The 21,875-nt window shown below is 41.1% G+C and overlaps 1 protein-coding gene across 18 annotated transcripts in view; it reads left to right on the plus strand.

Annotated features, from left to right (window-relative positions):
- ANKHD1 (ankyrin repeat and KH domain containing 1) overlaps window positions 1-21,875 on the plus strand; it is a 104,153-nt gene that overhangs the window by 56,404 nt on the left and 25,874 nt on the right. For 16 of the 18 annotated variants that reach the window (XM_065690493.1, XM_065690495.1, XM_065690496.1 and 13 more), the window contains 8 exons: window positions 1,793-1,880; window positions 2,527-2,654; window positions 2,820-2,963; window positions 3,637-3,739; window positions 11,878-12,621; window positions 19,244-19,389; window positions 19,534-19,645; window positions 20,476-20,621. In XM_065690493.1, coding sequence (XP_065546565.1) covers window positions 1,793-1,880; window positions 2,527-2,654; window positions 2,820-2,963; window positions 3,637-3,739; window positions 11,878-12,621; window positions 19,244-19,389; window positions 19,534-19,645; window positions 20,476-20,621 — 1,611 coding nt within the window. The remainder of the gene's footprint in view (window positions 1-1,792; window positions 1,881-2,526; window positions 2,655-2,819; window positions 2,964-3,636; window positions 3,740-11,877; window positions 12,622-19,243; window positions 19,390-19,533; window positions 19,646-20,475; window positions 20,622-21,875) is intronic. The other 2 variants (XM_065690500.1, XM_065690501.1) reach the window with 1 other exon arrangement.

Consider the following 21,875-nt stretch of genomic DNA (forward strand, 5'->3'; position numbering starts at 1 on the left):
GTGAAGTGGTGATCAGTGATTCTTTGCATCCATAGCTGCTTCGTAAGTGATGTGCCAGCAATATCAGGGATTTACTGTGCATCAGGCAAACAGCACCATCTGACTTTCTATGACCTATAGGCAGTGGCTGAGGAAGGAAAGACTGTACCAAATATCGAGCACCAGAGCTCAAGGGCATGCTAATTGTTGCATGCCATGAGGTGACTTAAAAACTTAACGAGCTTTACATGTCCTGCAAGTATCTCTGCCATGCAGACAATCCAAAAGCATGCAGATAGTTATCGGCAGCTAAACTATCAGTTGCCTGGGAGTGGAATCTGCTTATTTTAAAACAAAAAAGGGGGCTTCAGTAGTGACTTCGAGTAAGACTGGAAGGTTTTCCTGCCTGCCTGCCTGCACTAATGCGTTACTGTACCAAGTAAGCAAAGAAATGGAGCAGTTTGTGAGGTTTAGATGCGTTAAAGCAGGGTACAATAACACAAAGTTATTTTGAAAGCAGAGTGTTTCTGCTCTTTGCAAAGCACATAGGAGAGGGGTTGTGTAACCTCCCTCATAGTAAAGATTGAGTTGTGTATTCTGCAGTGGATCAGGCTCCAATAGAAGGTGCAGTCAAGAGATTTCTTTCTCAAGTGTATGAACAGAAAGCTAATCTAAGGTGCAGCTTGCAACTGAAGCAAGCCATATGTCAGAGGACATCTGCAGAGTTTTCAGGAATACTGAAACTATGGGAAGGAGTTGATATGTTCTGCCAAATCTATTCTTGTCCTTTTATATTTGTAAATAGCGATGTCATCCACTGTCAGTACTGAATGTTAACTTTCGCTGTCAGACACACATGCGATTCCAGAAGTAAATAGTGAGCTTAGAGCTTGGCTTCCCAGATATTTAGTAAAAAACAAAACAAAACAAACAACAAAGACACCCAAACCCTGGTCCTGATACGTTATTGATCAGGCTGGATATTCAGATCACCAGTACAGCACTCACAGGAAGGTGCTGTTCCCTCCCCTTGCTGCTGTGGGAAGGTTGACGTGCACATTAGTCAGCATTCCTTGTGGTATTGAGCATGGCTTCAGAGCAAACAAACTTCCTTGTTCTGTAGCTTCTCTAAATACTTATTCTCAAATAAGTTGTATTCAACCCCACTGTTCAGTATTCAGAAACTTTTCGAATTAGAAAATGATTCTTGTTACTCCTTTTTTGTTGGTTTGTAGCATCCTTTTGTCATCTTTCTGCTTTATTCACCAGTTCTCTTGTTCAGAGACTGTGTGACCTGCAGTGATTTGTCTCATTTTTATTGCTGATCCTCTTCAGTGTGATTTAAAACTGTTGCCTGCACTTCAGACACTACTGCAGTTTTTAAGGTCTGGTGTGCAGCATGTGACAGTTTCAGAACTGCTGTACATCAATCCATAGCTATTTGTGGACTTCTTGATGCTGGATGATGTTTATGTTAAGTAGTCCTCCTTTTAGGGGAGGAAACAAGATGTTGCTGTTCTCAAGTATGCTATACATTTGAACACTATAATAAAGAGGGGTCTGTAAGCAAGGAAACTTTCTTGTGTGATAACAGTATGGATATGGTCTTAATGCTTTTTGACAGTGTGATTCAGTATTTAAGGTAACATGAAAATTGATTCCAATCAGTTTATATTGATTCCAGTCAGCTTATAAGATAGATCTTCTACTGAGACAAGTAATTCTGAGACAGGTTTCATCACCAGATGGTTCAAAAGCTGGAACAATGGTATAAGTTTTGCCAATTTATCTATCTGCTACTTCTTTACAACAGGAGCATGAATCCGAAGGTGGGAGAACCCCACTAATGAAGGCGGCACGAGCCGGTCATCTGTGTACCGTGCAGTTCCTTATTAGCAAAGGTAAAATGCTACTTTAACTAATTAAAAATTTAATGTGACTTTCCAGTTCTGTATGTTGTGATCCTCGATCAAAATGACTGGTTATGTGTATGTGAGCATTTGTCAAACCATTCAAGGTTTGTTGAATTTGATTCAGTTCATATTACAGTGAATCACAAAGTATTTTGGTAGTTAGTTTCCTACTTAGATATATAGATCAATTGATAGATTTGAAGCACAGCAAATATTTTCAGCTTCTTACAAAAAGCACTCCCTCCTTGAGTCAAAAAACCATCCTCGAGTGCTGTCTGAAACAGTAGAAACTGCACCATTTAGTGGTGCTGATGAGGGCTTAGAATGAGAAGTTAAAGGATGTACTTTGTACACCAGAGGTGTTCACTCTGTCTTACTGCTCAGGAGGCCCATTGTTACTGACCTTGTCTTTACAAGCTGAGGAGGGTTGTATGTATGTATGTAGAAGCCATATATAGAGTATATGTTGATATGTAGAAGCCATCAGTTATTCAGAATCCCTTGCTTTTACCTTTAAAGTGTGGGTGTGATTAGGAAGATTAGAATCGCTTCTCTGTGTTCCAGGAAATGCTTGTTGACACTTCCTTTTAGAAGGGATTTCCCTGTGTTTAATTCTGAGACCTTCTTTTTATAGGCGCCAATGTTAACAGGGCCACAGCTAATAATGACCACACGGTGGTGTCACTGGCATGTGCAGGAGGTCACCTCGCAGTTGTTGAGCTCCTTCTTGCTCATGGTGCAGATCCTACTCATCGGCTGAAGGTACTAACTTAAAGTAATGTATTTATCATAGGGACTGAAAGAACCACATAGTTATTTAATGGATTAGTAAATGTGCAATATTAAATGGTCTAATTCATATCTTAAGTGCCATGTCAAGTAGCAAAATTAATCTTCTGGCTTTTTATTCCCAAAATCTCCTTTCAGGATGGCTCAACAATGCTCATTGAAGCTGCCAAAGGAGGGCATACAAATGTTGTTTCTTACTTGCTGGATTACCCAAACAATGTTCTGTCAGTTCCTGCAGCAGACATGTCTCAGCTCACACCTCCATCTCAGGATCAGTCTCAGGTAAGTCATAAGGAATTCTTAAATATCACTGTGAATGTTGTAAAGGAGTGTTTCCTTAGTAGTTAACCTCTGAAGTTGTTTTAGATGTGACCATATACAATGAAAAGAATTAATAAAAGTCTACACATCTGAAAATGACAGAGAATGAGAGAGTTGATTGGTGGTGTCTGCAGTACAGCAGCTTTGTTTGTTTTCTGCTCCATAGACAGGATGGTCCCAAACCCAGCATCTCAAAAGATGATCTTGCCTTGCTATACTTACCATTCTCTTGCCTGCATTTGATGAGTATTTGGTTTCAACAGTTCCAAACCCTCAAATATTGTTGCTGGGTTTTGTTGTTATACAAAAGAAAATACTTTGTATACATGTAGAATTCTGCAGGCTGCAGAGGCACTTTTCCAGTGGAGTTAGTTGATTAAAAGCCTAAATATGCCCACAGTTTTCCAGCCTACACAGCCCAGAGTTTTGTGAAGAGTGCTGTAGTTAACTTTGACATGTTATCTACAATAAACCAGCATGGACAGGTCATACGAAGAGGTAGCGTACACAGCTTGAAAAGAGTGGAATGGAGGTCTGCTGTAGATACGTATCTTTGCATTAATACTGCAAGAGCTTGTCCATTCAAAAGATATTTTTTTTATCTGTGTGTGTGTGTCTGTGGCTTTTTTTTAAGGTCCCACGTGTACCGGTGCATACACTTGCTATGGTTGTACCTCCCCAGGAACCTGACAGAACCCCTCAAGAGAACTCACCACCCCTCTTGGGAGTGGTGAAAGGTTAGTATGTAGCCACTCGGAGAATATATGCAATTTGGAAACTGATAGGGACAATTTTATTAGAGCTTATGCATATTATAGCCCACTCTGTTAATTCTTGAATACTTCTAATGAAGTAGAACTTCACATATTTTATGTAGTGAATAGGTTTTGCTTATTTTATTGCATTCTAAAGTATACTGGTTATTCCAATCTTATATGCTTATTCTAACTTACTAGAATTACGCTGATGCTATTTTTATTGGAAGAAATTGGTTGTGGTAACTGCCATAGTACAGGCTGATAAAAACATGAATAAACTCCAGGTGTGGTGTTAACATCTGAATATTTACATTGATCATCTAGAATAGTTGCAACTACTATCCACAAACTTGATATATCAACTTTTTTCTGTCCCTACAGTAGAATGTGAACGCATTGGCACTGTAAAATGCCAATGCAGGCCTACTTACAGGAGAATTTTTCTTGTGTTAGTAACAATACTCCTGTAAGTAATTATAATGTCAGGGTTTTTGCTTTGAATGTGGTTGAACTGGCTGGTTAAAACTATTTGCAGTCATGAAATGGCAAATTTAACAGTTTATTTCCAGTTGTGGATTCTGTAACGAATTCTTCATGTCTGCTCAGTCAGCTCAGAAAGAGATGCAGCTTCTCAAGTGGAGAGTTGCAGTTTTGGACAGAGATACTGACTATTAAAGTATCCAAAGCTCTGTTAGCTAGCTTTACTTAATTCCTTAATTCTGGAAGTGATCAGTGCTTCCTAAACCAAACCAACCAACCAACCACAGGGGCACAAGTGAAGAGAGAAAAAAGTGTACCTAATGGTGTTTAAGCATGCAGCCATGACTCCATGCAGCTCTGCCATGTGTGACTTCACCAGTGCAGTTACGGTGTCACTCATTCAGGATGTGCAGCGTTTAATACTTTGGGTTTCATAAAGCTGAATACCAAACAAATGTGCAGCTTCTGGTTCCAGTAAAACAGCAAAAAGCTACATAACAGCATGTGTGCCCACACAGTTCAATCACTTTATTACTGCGAAGTGTATTAGTGTTCTGGAAGTAGGTTTGTGATGCATGAGTGCCAGCCTGAGATTAGTTGATACTGAGTCAGAAGATTAAAGTTACAAGCTTAAACTCTTGTGTTTATTTAATCAAATTATGAAAAGTATATAGTTGATTATAATTTAAGAAATAGCTCACATTAAGAAAAAACTTATTGCCAATGTCAGCACATACTTTAGGCATGTTTTTTAGCAGCACCATGGTGTTGGAACTGGCACAGAGCTGTGTGGGCACTAATTCTCATTGTTTCAGGACATGCTTCATGCAGGTCAGCAAAACCAATTAGTGATGGACTGCAGGAGATGCAGAATCTGGAATGTGCCATTGGGCCGATGCAGCATTCCTGAAAAGTTTGTGTGCAAAGCTCTGGTGTATCTGAGATCTTTAGGGGGAAAATGGGTTTTTGGGGACAAACATTCATCAATGCAATGATACCACTGCTACTTTCAATTTAGTGTTCTTTACTAAACTTTCATAACTTGTTAGACCCAAGTGTTACTATACCAGCTTTTCCTTGTTAAGAGTCCTTGGGAGACAAGGGGCAAAAGAGGGTGTGAATAAAGAGTGGGTTAGTCGGTGGGGGGAAGCCTTAAGTTCTATGTGAGAAGATAGTTTCTCCTGAGGAAGACAAATTTCTTGCCTTCACAAGCAAGAGTAGCCCTTAGGTCTTGTATAAAATCTTCACTAGGTGGGGGAAGAAGAGGAACACCCGAGCATCATCTCAGGGCACTCTGGTTTTTAACAACCTGTGTGAGTTCTGCAAAAAGTGCAATAGTAACAGCGTGGCAAGTTGAGTGTAAAACTACAACACACTTGGATGTTACTGCTATGGTTCAAATGTGGTGTGAGGCTTTTCAGAATTCTGAATTCCATTATTATTCTTAAGTAAAGTAAGAAGACATACAGAATGGTTGCTATTTGACTAACTATTTTGGCAAAGGATTATCAATATTTAGTAACTGAAAAGAAACATTTCGGAGCTGACGGTGGCTCTAGAGAGATTGAGATGAAGATGAGATGCAGAGATGTCAATCTCCAAAAGAGCTAAAGAAATACCAGGAGGAAGGAGCAGCAGAATTAGTCCACTGGACTAAATAGACCTTTTCCATGCTTGGGAAGGATTGGGTTTAGTACATTATGTTTAGCATGCATCTGTGGTGTCCATGTAAAAGTGAGATCCCAGGGGAGTTCAGGTCTTTGTGCTTCTGTGGTGGAGGCAGGAGTTCCCTTCCTTGGTGTTCCTTACTTGCTGCTGCGCTTGCTTGAGTACAGTCAGCATTGCTCAGCAGCAGTTCTGATGCAGCAGCTCAACACAGAGACTCTTTTGGCTAGAAAACCCAAATGTGTTACTTTGTGCAGGACCAGAGGGTGCCTCCTGCTCTGCACCACACCAGGGTGACATGCAGTGACTGTGGTGCAGCCCTGTCTGTCCTTGCATCTGGTTCCCTGGGGCGAGGGAGCATCAGTGCCCAGCACATGGCATGGTTGAAAGGAAAGCTGTGGGGTTTCTTCAGGAGAGCAGCTGGTGTAATGGCATTGCAATTGATAATCTTGTCTAGTTTGTAAATGCAAGCTATCATCTAATGGAAGTGGGATCTGAAGCTCCCAGTGGTGCTTGTGATGCTGCATTAAGCCTTCCTCTGACCATGACTGGTGAGGCAGTGGCTTGAATCCATGAGAAACATGGCAGCGCAGCAAGGGGCCACTTGGGAAGCCTTTGGAAAGCAGCAGGATTGTTTTCTTAGTCAAAATATTTGAACTATGAAAGGTGTTTTTAAACATGACAAACTTTCACGTAGGCTGGTTTTTGAGGCTGAGGTATCAGGTATTTTGCAAGTTTTTCTCTAGATAGGTTTTACTTCATAGCTAACCTGAGGTTGTGTTTATGAATTAACTAATTGACCTTAACTGAGTGCTTGAAACCTATCAACCTGCTGTCATTAGTCTTCCCCACTGTTGCTTTGAAGTGGGCAGTAACTTGCAATGCTTCTCACTTGGGTGCATGGTTTTTTAGAATTCCATAAGAGCATAGATTGAAGTTGTTCATGTGGAAGCTCTTCATGGTAAGAGTTCCCTTAAGTTTGAGTAGGATCTTTTGGAATCTGTAAGCTTTTTGAGTTAGGCTTTCAATGTATGGTATCCCCTATATCTCTGTGGTAAATCTACCAGTCTGAGGGCTTGCAGAAAGAAAAAAACAATTTCTATGTAGTAAACTTCAGTAGCTGCAAATTCAGTAAATACTTTTTACTCCAAGATGTACTTTTATGCCTAGTACTGAATTACATACTGGCAGAGGTCTTGTAAGTTATGTGATTTAATTGAAATAGGGGCCAGGTTTAACAGTAGAAGCAGAAAGATGATACTGTTCTCATTGAGGTGCAGGCATTAAAAAGGCAAGCTGGTGTTCCTGCTTTTCCATTCAGACTTTTTTCAGACCTCTCCACTGCACAGTCCAGCTGCATGTTTGTTGTTTTGTGACCTTCAGTGTCTTCTGATTAACTCTGGCCATTTCTTCCATGTTTTCGGCCTGAGTCAGCAGCCGCAGGAGGATTACCAAGTGATAAGTTTCCTCATGGATAAAACACTGGTGCAGGTTGTCCAGAGAGGTGGTGGATGCACCATCCCTGGAGACATTAAAGGCCAGACTGGATGTGGTTCTGAGCAACCTGATCTAGTTGAAGATGTCCCTGTTCATTGCAAGGGGGTTTGGTCTAGATGACCTTTGAATGTCCCCTCCAACCCAAACTATTCTATAATTCTGTGTCTTTCTAACACCACTAATACTTCCGTCTGTGGTAGATTTCAAGACCTGTTATTTTTTAATGTGAATCTTCAGCAGTGCAGGCAGGTGATTTAAAACCAAGCCACATGGAGGTCCTCAAGAGCATGAGTGTATGGAAAGCTTTTCATTGTGGTTTGTGAAATTCTGCTCCTTAAAAGTATCACCCACCTGCTTGCCACTGACTAATGACATCTCAGCAATTTTGAAGTTAGGTACTGTCAAGCTACTAACGGAAACTTGGAAAGACCACCAAGATTGGAAAGTAACTGAGGTTTTTGGAATATCAGAAAATTGACTTAAATCTTACGTGGTTTCAGCCCAGTAACCTGTTGTTTATCAGTGCACCCACTTGCTGCTAGTTTCTCATATAAAAGGCTCAGGAGGGATAAAGATTGGCAAAAATGCTGCATGGTTTTCAGGGGGAAGGTAGTGAAAATACTCATGTGATCATTCAGTGATCATTCAACCCTCCACAAGCCATCCTGTTCTTTACAAAGAATTAAGTATGTATTGCCAGCTATGTGGCAGATGAATGTACTTGAATCAAGTAGGCTAGTTTTTTGTTGCCCAGTTAGCCAGATTCTCTCATCCTGTACTTTGCATTTGTGTGTATATGCACTGACTGTTTCCCATCTCCTGAGAGCTGAATTTCTTGCTGATACGAACTAATTAAACACAGAAGTTTTAGTACTGAACTCATTTTACTCCTGTTGATGAGGCTGGTGAATTTTCATTGCAGAAAATCTAGCTAAAAATCTAAGCAAATCCAACTCCACTGCTGAGTGAAAACAGGCTTGTAAAAAAAACCCTAAAAGGCAAGAGCAGTGGACAAGCCGTTCTGTGCACACAGCACAAGGGTCTGGCTATGGATTTATGCTTCCTAATACCTGCTTTTAGTGAAGTGAGGAACAGACTGAATCTGTTTCTTTGGTGAATTTTGTTGGGGTTCTTTTTTGTTCCTACTGATGATGTGGAGGTTTTTTTGTTGGTGGTGGTTTTTTACCTAGTTCTAGGTAATATTGACTAGCAGGATGACATTGTGGTTGGTACAGATTTTTATACTAGGTATAGGTTTTGGCACTGAAGATGTATTTGAATATATAGATGTGTATCACACAAACTGGGTTTTCTGTCAACCAAACAATTCTGTGCTATAATAATGATTACCTTATGGCAGCTGGTATTTGTGCAGCAATATGTGGATTTCAGTGATTCTCAGTCTTCATTTCATACCAAATGAGTCTTCTAAAAGTGGCCAAAACAGTTGTTTTAAAAACCAAATTGACTAAATATTGCTACTACAATAAATTGTGTGGTGGGTTGGCTGGATAGAAGATTGATGCGCCACCAAAGAGGTAAATTAACAGAATAAATGGATAAAATAAAAGGTGAAGTGATTACGATCTGGCCTATGATTGGATTTTTAGGTCTTACTTAAATATTTCAAAAGTGAAAGTATAAAGTAGTCTTTTGTTTATATACTAACATGGGCACAGTATTTTTCAGGATATTGTAATACAGAAGAGCTTTGGATAAAGCAGGAAATAGCTACTTTTAAGTGCTTGCAATATCACAATGTAGCAATGCTTAGATAGTTGAAGCTACCAGCAGTGTCCTTTCCACCCCTGGTTTGAACTGACTGTCAGGTTTAGCAGATCTTTCTTCCTACCCCACGTCCTCCTCCGGTATCCCCAAGATTACAGGTTGCAGCTGTTTTCTGCCATGGAAAGGGTGATTTGGAACTTAAGAAGTGGCCCTGCTCATTGATTAGAAGCTGATCAGAGTAGATTTCTGCACCTCTTCTGGAGCCCAGCTCCTCACTTACTGGTTATCTAACACTCCTCTTCAGAAACTGTACCAACTTTCAGGGGTCATTCCCAGCCTGAGCTGCTGTTGGACCAGCCTTGGCTCTTCCACCCAGCCCAGCTCTTGAGACGAGGCTGTGCTGCTCTGCAACTCTTGTGCTTGTACAGAGGTTTTCCTCTTTCCGACAGGTTTGTTTTTTCCCCAGGTGGAACACAGTAGAGAAGGATGGTGTAGGTGCTTGATTATTTAGGGGCTTTTTGAACTGCAGCTTGGGCAGGGCCTTGAGTAACCTGGTCTAGTGGAAGGTGTCCCTGCCCATGACAGGGGGTTGGAACTGGATGATCTCTCAGGTCCTTTCCAACCAAACCATTCTATGATTTTCTTTCCTACAGAGTGGTCTGAGCTGTCCAGAGCTGCCAGGTGTGGGATTGCTTTGTGTTAGAATGGAAATATCTATTATATTATCTGATGAAAATGATAGATATGGTAACCTTAGGAATGGCATTGCACAGAGCATGCAGAGGTTCCCATCATGGGTCTTAATGGCAGGGTGAATTTGCAGTTAGGCTTCTTCTAGTCCAGCCGTGGAGCAGCTTTGTTTCAAAAGACACTACCTGACTGTTGCACATTTCCAACAAAGCTATAGCCAAGCGTTTTGGAGGTTTTTGTTGAGTGTAAATATATTTTTTATGAGTGGTCTGCAAAACTTACATTGTAAATCACCCTTTCTAAAATGAAAGGGGAGCTATATAAACCCCAAGAACGCTACAGAGCCAAATAGCCAGCAGCACACTTGAGTTAAGGCTCCACCAGCCAGCACAAAGCAAATTATTGCTGAACTTTAGTCAAATTCTTTATTGCCTGCTGAGAAAGTGTCTTGGGACTCACTTAGGGGTGAGAGGCAGAATCACAGTAATGGCTCAAATAGGCATTCAGCTGGAACTGCTGACCTGTGTTAGGAGCTGTGCGAAGTACTGGAGCCAAAGCTACTGGGGGTGTCCGCAGTGTCTGGGGAGAGTGCTGTGGATTTCTTGGGGTTATGAAGATCTTTCCTGTTTCCTTTAAATTTAGATAGGGTTTGCTTTCAGTCCAGAGAGAGTGCCTAGCAAAGGTATTCAGCAAAGCACTGGTTCCATTCTGGTTTAATATTCATTTCTCCTTACAAGAGAAGATTCTCTTATATTTGCTTTTTCAGTTAGTTCCTCCAAAAATACCAGTTTCAGAGTGAGGAGTCTGTGAATGCTGGTTGGACAGCAATGCAAAATCAAGTCACTTGTGAGTTATTTTGATGAAGGAAGGCTCAGAGAGCAATAAATTGGTGTTTTATGAAACCTGATCTGCAACTTGGTTGCTGCATCCAGGTTTTCTCTTAACTGTGTGATGTCTAGGCAATTTTATTAAACCAGGGCTCAAACTGTAATCATTTTAATTCCCCTTTTACTGATGAATGGTACAAAGTTTTCTTTGTGAATATTCAAGTTTTTATCTTTTTTTTTTTTTTTTTTTTTCCTTTTTAAAGCTGCCTTTATCACTCTTTGGGAGTAGCAAATGAATGTTAGTGCAGAAAATTGTTTGATAAGGCTAAAATCTTCCACACTTATAAATAAAGTTTCTTCCACTGAAGTCCTAATTAATTTCAACACTCTAATAGATAACCATTAGCAGGATCTGACTGGAGGTTTCCTAGCTTTTGGGAATGCAGCCTGGAGTTGAGTTGCCTGAGGGCAGTGAGCACAGAGGAGCACTGCCTGGTTTGAGGCCCTTGTCTTGTTGAAGATCATTTCTGAAGTTTCAATAGTGAGAAGAATTGTTAATTTGTTTCTGGAGAGAGAGAGGCAATTTGTTCATTGTTAATTTTGTCTCAGAACTTATAAAAAAGTGCCAAAGCTTTAAAACACATTTGAAAACATTATGTCTGCACTAGGATGATCCTCTTTGTAAAGTGAAGGTAGAATGCTGTTGTGTCTGGAGAAACAGTTCAAATTACTCATCTTGTTGTAGAGTTAGTCTTCTCTCAAGTAGAGACTACTTCTATTTGTCACCTTGCTGTTGGAAGCTAGTGTCTGGGAAATAGCCTTAGTTGTATTGCTCTGCACACCAGAACAACTTTTGGGAACTCGGTACAGTACTGAAGTTCCCTGCTGCTCTTGCTGATTTCCCTTCCCATTGGCATTCCCATGCATTGGCATGTATGTCAGAAACCATAAAGGTTCCTTATTCCTTAAGATTAAACTAGCTGTGTTCAAAGGTCGTTAGGATCAGTATTAAATTCCAGCTGTATGCTTTGTCCTTCCTTGTCTCAGCATGGAGTGCAGGGTTTGCCTTTCTCTGGTTTGACAGATGTGCAGTGTTAGTTGTAAAGATTTTTCTTTATTTTTTTTATTTTTATTTTTTTTATTTTTAATTTAATTTTTTTTGGTGGGTGAGAGGGGAGGTTTGGGGGATCTTCAGCATGGCATTTTTTCAAACATTTTTCATGTGCTTAGGTGCATCCAAGCAGAAGTCAAGTTCCCTGCAGGTAGCAGATAAGGACCTACTGCCACCTTTTCACCCATACCAGCCTTTGGAATGCATAGTAGAAGAGACTGAAGGCAAGCTGAATGAACTTGGACAGAGAATTAGTGCTATTGAAAAAGCACAACTTAAATCATTGGAATTAATTCAAGGTGAACCTTTAAATAAAGATAAGATCGAAGAACTTAAAAAGAACAGAGAAGAACAAGTACAGAAGAAGAAGAAAATATTGAAGGAGCTGCAGAAGGTGGAAAGGCAGTTGCAGATGAAAACCCAGCAGCAGTTTACCAAAGAATATTTGGAGACCAAAGGTCAGACAGACACACCACTTCCCCTGCAGCAGCAATGCCCACTTACAGGGGTATTCCCAGAAGTGGAAGCCGATAAGGGTCTACCAGAGGATAACTTTTCAGGGTTACCTCAGGTTGACACAATCTTGTCTAAAGATGACGAGCAACAACAGTCTCCACCACCTGCTGAACAAATAGAGTTTGTCCCTATCCAGCCTTTGCCAGCACCGCAATGTAATTTTTCTGGTAATTTAGGTTATAATGGGACAGAGTCTCTTGAACTTCAGAAAGCATTAGGGAATCAGCAGAATGTAGGACAGCAGCAGCAGATTGCTGGGCAGGGGCTCTTAGTTCAAGAACCAGACGGATTAATGGTTGCCACTCCAGCACAGACGCTTACCGACACTCTTGATGACCTAATAGCAGGTGGGTTAAGAAATATACCTATTTTTGCATTAATTTGTGTGCTCAGTTTCCCCCTTTCTCCTTCCCTCCAAAAAACATCTTGGGGTTTTCCAGTTTGGGAATACTTGCTTAAGAATAAAGTTCCTCATTAGTCCTATTAATCCTAACAGTGACTTCCAATTCTAACATGGGACTTTTAAATATCCTTTTTTTTGTTCTCAAAATGCAAAACTTCCTGTACTGGAGACCTGGGTTTGCCCCTTTGGCCTCGTCTTTTTCTGTGCTTCTTAAAAAAGCCGTATCGTGAGTGATAGAAAGTGCCCATTCTGAAAGCGTGACAGCTTGATATCTTCTGTAGAGTTTTCTATACAGGCTTATACCTCAGAGACTTCCTTCAGTGTAGGAGCCATCTATAAAAAGCCAAATTATTATCACTTATATGGGCAAACGTGTCCCTCTCCGTGCTGCTCAAGGTGTTGCTACAGCTTAAACACAACCTGGAACCCATGCAGAGCTGCTTGGTTCTGCAGTGGCTTGTGTTTTCAGAATACCCTCTAAACCCTGGTTGTTATACAGGAATATCTGCTTGTTAGATATGACACATGGCAAAATTGTGTCCTGTTACCTGGATGAAAAGCAAAAATCCAACCATCCTTCCATTTGTTGGTAACGGTGTGAAGAGGAATGGAAGTTTCCACTGTTGGGTTGTTCAAGTCCCCTTGTGGATAAAGAGGTATCAGTTTGGTTGACTTAATTTCCTGGGTTTGACTAGGATTGATGTTTGCTGCTGGAGGTATGTAGGATATAGCCAGTGTTGTTTGGTCTGTAGTTTTGCTTTTCTTTTTTTGTTAATTCAGTGTTTTGCACCTTTTCTTTGCACCTTGTGTCTGTCCCTCAGCCCTTCTCCCCCATCTCCCTGCCTGTAGTCACTGGCCTGTTCTCTTTTAAGTTCATTTCAAGGTTTTAGGAACATGTTGGTAAAACCTTTTGCCAGCCGTTCTTGGGACCTTTTAGAAAGATAATTCCATCTAGCTTGTGCAAGTCCAGACTACGTGCAACTTGGCAACATCCCGTGGAACCATAGTTGGTGGGATTGTGTAGTGTGTTGTATGAGCTCCCTTTAGCTGTATAGTCATTCAGAGAAAGCCTCTTGTGTTATAGAGCATCAGTCTTAGTTCCCAACAAGAACAAAATGCAAATGAAATGCAGTGAAAACAATGCAATGAAAACAAAATGCAATTGGGTCATTTTTGATTACTTGAGACTGAGTATTGGAGTGTATAGGAGGAAAACCTCAATGGTTAGTGCAAAACATAATCAACACAGGCTTAATCTGTGGAGTAGTTGCTGGTGCTGACAATTTCACACATCTAGCACAAGGCCACCTAATATGTGCCCTCTTATGGTGAGCAGCTGCATGTTAAATCCAAGCTAGTCAGTGCACCCAAAATGAAGAACTGCTGCAGTCAGCTGAGTGAGAGAACTGTGCTGCGTGAAAAGAGATTGCAAACAGCCAGAAAAACTGCATCTAAAAAAGAATTGTAAAAAAATCTTGAATAAGACACGGGTTCATTTTCTGAAGCTGGTTACTCTTTTTGCTAAGTAATTAAAGACATTTTTTGCTAAGAAATGAGATGCACTCAGTTAAAAAATCTGTACAAATAGCATGCTTTTCTACAACCATTAGAAGCTCTATTTACAGAAATGCAACTCAAGGAAACTTTAGCTGTCCGATTCCAGAGGCTCCTGCAGAAAGTATTGATGTTGACTTCTTGAAGCATATTTTCTTCTGAAATTCATAAGTTTTATTTCCCTCCCCCTGCCCACCCCCCTTAAAAAAAAAGAAAATGAAATGTTGGGAGAGAATTGGAAATGGAAACTTCTCTGAGACCTGATTTTCACATGTGTGCTACAGATACCAGGTAGGATTGTTAAGGGCCCTGTGCCTGGTGCAGGAAAGCTCTGGCTCTTTGAGCAGTTGTGCTCTTGCCCAGCTGCTTGTCTGCCTTGACCATGGTGCCACTAGTGGAGCTGCAGTAATGGCGGTGAGTGACTCGGTCTGGACATTTTTATATTCCTGCTGAGTATTCCAGTTTGTACCAGCTCTACTTCAGAAGAGAGATGTTAAATGGGCTTTTTGCCATCTAGCCCGAAATACCTTTTGCTGTTGCTCTTGCCAGTGGCCATGTATGAGGCAAATGTTTTCAGTGCTTTGGTTGAGACCAGGGAGAACTCGCATTTCTACAAAGCCCTATGTCTTCATTTTGCTGACTAACTTAATTATGACTACATACATAAATGGACTTAATATCCTGCCAGCTGCTGGGTCTTGAGGTGACTGGTGTTAAGGTGCAAAGTGTTGGAGGTCTCCCTGACAGTTAGTCACTGGTAGACATGTACCCGAGTCCACTCTTTCCTAAAGCTGTACAGAAGTAACCAGGTAACCTTTGGAGAGTCAGGTAAAACATAAAAATAAAACCACTCTTTCCCCTCCAGAATGTTTCAGTTGTAATGGAGTTAATTTAGATGTACTGAAGCAAAAGTCTTGGAACTAATCCTGTCTTTAAAGGTGTGACTTACCTCAGACAAGCTGTCAGTTGGGTTTGCAAGAGATACAGGTATTGTGCAGTTTAGGCTGGGGAAGGAGTACATTATTTTGGATCACATCTTCCAATATAAAAGCATACTTTGGATCTAATTTTCATTTCTTGGTGCACATCTGGTTTCTTGAAGCATCCTGCCTGGCATACTTGGAGCTTCGTTTCAGGTCACATTATGCATTTACCACAGTAGGCTTCTTAGCTGGCAGTATCTGAATTGAGGCTTTTTTGCTGGTTTAGGGTGTTCAAGATGAGTAACTTTCTCTTTGTTGCTAGGTTTGGTCTCTAGTTGGAATATTTATGTTTGTTCTACTCAGCAGGTATTTTTAGTCAGGAGGTGACATCTCTGTGTGCTTCTGTCTGGCTCCTATGAGCTCATTTTTATGTACTGAAACTCCAGGCATGTTTTGAGAAACTTTCGTTAACTGTTACTTGGTTCTGAAAGTCTGGTTCTGGTCAGTTATACAGAATTGTGGTATCGTAATGATTTGGAAGGTGACATCTGAGTTACTGTATTTAAGATTGCTCTTGGGAGTAAAACCAGTTATGGGGATAATCTAGAGTGAGAAATGCTGTGCCTGTGCAGTAACACATTATTGAGGAGCTGAAGGACAGGTTGACAAACTGTTCTGTCCTGAAAAATCCCAGTGACTTTGAGGACTGGGGAACTGAAATCCAAGCCCTGTGTCCATGAACTTCCATGCTCACAGCAGGGCAAGGGTTTGGTAGATGCAGATCCAGGCTACAGCTGCAGCCTCATTCAGAGCTGCATGCTTGATGTTCTGCCAATGCCTCCAGAGCCTGACTTAGATAAAACACCAGGTTCTTGCTTCCTCTTGTTTTACTCATGTTTCCTGTGATATTTTTCTTGTAACTTTGGAAAATAAGTCATCCATGTCTGCAAGAAATGTGGAGAGAGACTTCTGACATGGGCCTTTAAAGGCAGGACATGGGTAATGGGTTTAAACTGGAAGAGGGTAAGTTTAGATGAAACACTAGGAAGCAGTTCTTCCGTGTGAGGGTGCTGAGGCGCTGGCACAGGGTGCCCAAAGAAACTGTGGCTGCCCCATCCCTGGCAGTGTTCAAGGCCAGGTTGGACACAGCGGCTTTGAGCCACCTGCTCTAGTGGAAGGTGTCCCTGCCTGTGGCAGGGGGTTGGAACTGGATGAGCTTTAAGGTCTCTTCCAACCCAAACCATGTTCTATGTCTTTGGAGACCTTTCTTCGACTTCACACTGATTCAGGCTCCAAGCCCTTCTTTAAAATGTGGGGATCCTGGATTTTGTCATGTGTAACATTAATTTTTTTATTTTTTTCTTAATACAAATCTCCTGAATATTGCAGTTTGTGGAAATATCCAAAACCTGTGTCACCAAATATGTATTTTTACAAAGATCTGAGGTACATGCTGTGAAAACAGATTTTTGTGTATTTATTAATGCCTGGCACTCACTGTTTATCTGTACGCTTCCCAGTGAAAAGACAAAATTCCTGTTCAGTAGGAAGCAGTCTGCATGCTGGAAAGTTCCCCCCTTGTCTTCCCAGAGGATAAACCTTCACATTTCTCTGGTCTCTTAAAATCCTGTGGCAGCTGGAGATGCTGAGGGTGGTCATGCTGCACAGCTGGGCAGGGGCAGTGCTGCTTTCCACTGCTGAGCTGCAGTCCTGTAGTTGTTCCTGCATTAATGCCAATTGAGATGGAAGTCTGGAGTGGGTATGGTGGTTACACAACAGCCTCGGTGGTGTTGTGTAACTTAGGCTGAGCTAAATCAGCCCCATGGAACTGGAGGTAAAGTTCTCAGGCATGTTTTGCTCTGCAGAGGATGAATTCCGTTGATGCTCCATTGGGCCACTTGCCAGCCACACTGAGGAGATAGAAAATGGCACTTGAGAAATACTGCAATTTTATGAACTCTGTAGTTATGGAGAGAATGAATCATCAGTGGGTGCTACAGGACTATTTGTTGTTAGATTTTATTTTAAACAAGTATTTTTTATCTGCATTTCTACTGCCTTGGGTGGCCTCTCTCACATTTGAGATCATCACTGCATGTGAAGATGTTTCATGCACATTGTGACAATCTAAAGTATGCAAGAAATACTTGGACATTCTCAGTAATTGTTGTGAAACAGAATTTGTGGAACCTGTAACAGCGTCACTGAAGATATAGCATTGGTATCCTTGAAGTGGCTCACTTGGAGTACCTCTGCGCACCTTCTTTGTATGCACAGCACATGCACATGTGTTTTAGATCTGCAAGATATGAAAGTATTGAGCCAGTGTCTTTCATGAGGAAGCACCATTTTATTTACTGTAAATCCTCAACAGGGTGATTTGGTGTCTTATATTTTGGAAGGAATAATCTTTAGAAATCAAATCAATATCTTGCATTTCAGTGCACTGAGCAGAAAAACAATTGTATTGCATTAGTTAATGCTCATCTGCTGGTGTAAGTGGTGAACCACAGGAAGCAGGTGAAGTGTGGGAGCTCTTGGGTTTGAAACTTCTAATACAGACCTGGTTTGCTCATCAAGGTTGGGAGGTAAAGCAAAATTCAACTCTGAATTCAGATGCAGCATTTTGTTGCTTAAATGTGATAGCCAAGTGTTAATGCTGGGTTTTGCATATATGCCAAGGAGAAGCTTTACTTAAAAAATACATCTGAAAATGTTACCTTCCAAAATTTCAGCAGCAATCCCTTTGATGTTTCCAGCACCCAACTGAAGGGACCTATCTACCCTTGCTCTAATCGGTTTCCTTTGTTATGCATATGCAGTACTGTAGGCTGCATTAGTGGTGTTAGGGGTCATGTTGAGGGTTTTTGTAAGACTATTCCATCTGCACTGTTTTCCTGAGTGCAATTTGTCAATGGAAGAAACAATGAGCTGGGAAAGGTTTGCAATGGTTTCAGTGGTATCCAGGTTTGAGTTCATCTTCATCTTCCCTTACTGCTTGAAACACTTGACAAAAGCAAAATATTGTTAGTTATTTCTTACCTGCTTTTGTTAGTGTCTTGCCTTCAGTTGCATATTCCAGGAGTACTAGAAAATACTGTGTGTTGGAATCACAAAAGCTAAGCAGGTATTCCGTCTGTGCATAGATGGAAATTGGGCAACCCAGCAGTGGCAGTTCTTGTCAAATCCAGCTGCTGTATTAACAGGGTTTACTACAGTTCAGGTGCACTGGTACCTAGTGCGTAGGCCTGTTGGGAATCCAACCTGAGCCTTAGGTGCATTTGGGTTCCCTTCAGAACTCTCCCATGATTACCAAAGTAGATATATGTAGAGCTATTTCTCTGCTTGTCCTGGTAAAGGTTCATTTAAAACTAGTTGAATAAAAGATTATTCTCAATTATTAATTTCTTGTGTTTTAAAAGAAGATAGAGTTGCATTCCTTGTGTCCCAGAGCTACACTGTTATCTCCAGGTTGAAATCTTTTTACAGGGTGTGGATCAATCAGAATCTTAGGGAGCACAGACAGTTTTCAGCTTGCTTAGTTGTGTTGGCTGCCCCCTCCTGTCTGCTTCTCTTCCACCCTTCCTTGGGTTGTTTTAACTCTGAAACACTGTTAACGGTGTAAGCTGCTGTGAGTCATCTTGCTTTGAAAACCTCTTCAGTCAAGGTGTGCACTAACCTTTATGTGAAAAACTTTGGAATTCCAGGCTGTATTTCTGAAGGTCAGGTTTGTGTGTTAGGAATATTTTGCCTGCTTACACTGAACATATGACTGAACTCTTAACAATGAAGGTTACAGTACAAAAAAGATAACCAATAATCTTCATAATTCGTACTCATAATACAGACAGACTAATTCATAAGATTATTTTCCAACTTCACACAGTTTGGACCAGATGCTTGCACTGTGTAACTGGTTGGAAAGCTTCTTTGCAGAGACACCAACTCCTTTGTTCTTAGGAACGTCGATTTGTTTCCCCCCATTACTGTTTTGATATTAGACCAATGTAGTTCTGTGGCACTAAATATTTTTCGTCTTAAGTTGTGCCATTCCTGAGAGTGGATGAGTAACCCAGTGTTACCTTTCAGCTGTGAACAGCAGAGTGCCCAGTGGTTCCACCAGCTCCTCGCACGCTACTGAATCCCCCACGCCTGAGCCTTGTTCACAGGCATCGAGCAATGTGCCCCCACAGTCGGTGCTCCCCATGTATCCTTCAGTTGACATTGATGCACATGTGAGTAATTGCAGTTGGGTTTGAAGTTCTGAAAGGTGGGGGAGAGGGAGAAAATGGATCTAGAACTGTCTGAAAAACATGACATTTTTCTTAAAGCATTTTTAATTTCTAAATATCTTCTTCTTTTTCTTTCCAAACATGAAGACTGAAAGTAATCACGACACAGCTCTGACCCTTGCATGTGCAGGAGGTCATGAAGAACTTGTTTCTGTACTGATAGCACGTGGTGCCAACATTGAACACAGAGACAAGAAGGGTAAGCCAAAGCAGTGAAAGAGCATGACCATTATGTACAACAAAGTCCCTCTCCAGATTTCTTGTAGGCCTCTTTAGGTACTGGAAGGCTGCTGTAAAGCAGCCTTCTATTTCATGTAGAAATCTTGGCCATAAGAAGCCAATGGCATGGCATGCTTTCATCTGTATTTTGGAAAGGCAGTGCATCTGAGTGGTATCTTAGTCAGATCTGCAAAATGTGAAGCACTTTGCTCCTGATGATTCACCCTCTACAAAAGACCTTGGCATACTAGATAGAGCAGCTGATGGGGGTAAAATGGGCTAAAATGTCAGCTAATGGGCTGATCTGTCTAGTGGGGAGTAGTTGTCAGGTATGTATCATACTGTTCTCAATAACAGAATTCAGCAGAATGTCAAATCTTTAGAGCTGAGAGAAGAAAACCACCATGCTACAATCCTTAGAACTCACACTGACTCCTGGAATTATGCAGTATAAGCAGTGCAGATGTGTTCACTTGTTGGAGCCTTATGAAATAGTAATTCAGTGGGAAGCCATGACTTCTCTAAAGAGACAAGTTGGTTGGAATTTAGTCCAGTTTGATCAGTGCAAGTTTAGATTTCTTTTGAAGAGCCTTTAATTCTGTTTGGAAGAAATTAAGAGCCTAGATGTGCCAGGGTCAGAATAGGGCTAGGAAATAGTCTGAGGTTGTGGCCTATACCAGGAAGCCCCCAGTCTGAGGAAGATGTCTGATCAGTAGAAGTCATTGTGAATTAACCCTTTTGTGCATTTCTGCTCCTTAATAATACTTTTGAGATTCTCAGGTTGCTTTTAACGTATTCTCTTGTTACTAGGTTTTACGCCTTTGATTCTGGCTGCAACTGCTGGACATGTTGGTGTAGTGGAAATACTTCTGGACAAAGGTGGGGATATTGAAGCACAGTCCGAGCGCACAAAGGATACTCCCCTTTCGTTGGCATGCTCTGGTGGACGCCAGGAGGTATGGGCATATTGTCCTTCATGAGTTTGAGTTGTCTTTTGTAGACAGTTTTTTCGACAGGGTTTGGTATTTTTGTTGATGGTATAATAAATCATCCTTTTGCTGGAAGGTTTTTGACCTGTAGAAAGGTGGTTAATTTAAGTCTTGCTCCTCTTCCAAGAGGAAGGGGAATTTATTCATTTCTCCTTTGGCTGTGCCAGTTCTGTTAGCTAACGTTTGTTGTAACTTGTCCTTCTTCTTCTTCATTCTTCTCTGCAAGTTAAGTAAGGGAGGTAGAGATATTTACTGAACCACTTTGTTCACTGAACACCTCCCTTATGCATCCTCCCTGTGCTTAAAATCAAAACAGCCAGTGCAGGCATACAAGGACAGAAACTGGAATCTTGTGCTGGCAGGACATGGGTTTAGTGGTAATGTGCAAGGCTGATAAGTGCAGGTGCAATGCAGGGCACATTATACCAGCCTTTTAAAGGGTGTTTCAGGTTTTCCTCAGCTTTATTTTTGGCAGGTGGTGGTGAGGTTTTTTGTTCCAGATAGGTTTTGATTTATCCTTCCTAGTTTAGTCATGGACATGCTAGCTTAGATAAAAGATGGCACAGAGATGGCAAAGAGCTCTGTGACAAATATGGGACTGCTAAATTTTGGAACTTGTATGGATTAAAACAGTTGGCCAAAATTGGAAAGTTTTCACTTGACTTCTGAATTGCAAATCTTTAACAGTAAAAGTGCTGCTTCCAAACAAGAGAGCAGTGGGGCCTGTGAGAGCATTACATATTGAACTACTTAAATCTTTTGTTCTTTCTTTATTTTCTTATGCCAGAATCTACCTCTGGCATAGCAACTTGATTTCTGGCTTAGCAGCTTAGGAAGCAGCCTTTTTTCTGGCTTATCTGAAAATCATTTAGCCTATGTTAGGAATAAAATGAGGCCCACTAAAGTGCAGTACATCACCAGTAATGTTCTAATTTTCCCCCTTTTATTTGTCTACAGCAGCTTCTGATACAGAAGTCCTTCCTCATGCTTGTTCCATTGACATCAGTCTGTGTGATTTTTACCATGTGTTTTGCTAGAAGGACCATATGATACAGATGGTCAAACTTGGCTTCAGTGTCATTTGAATTAAGGTGGTGGGAGTTTCTGAAAATGATGCTCAAACAGTGAGAGAGATTATGGCAGTGGGATAGATCACTTGTTTGCAAACTTAAGATTCCCAGGAAGAGATTCACTTGCATTTTTGATGAGGTGAATGAATCT

This window comes from Lathamus discolor, chromosome 10, assembly GCF_037157495.1.
Source record: "Lathamus discolor isolate bLatDis1 chromosome 10, bLatDis1.hap1, whole genome shotgun sequence".
NCBI lineage: Eukaryota > Metazoa > Chordata > Aves > Psittaciformes > Psittacidae > Lathamus > Lathamus discolor.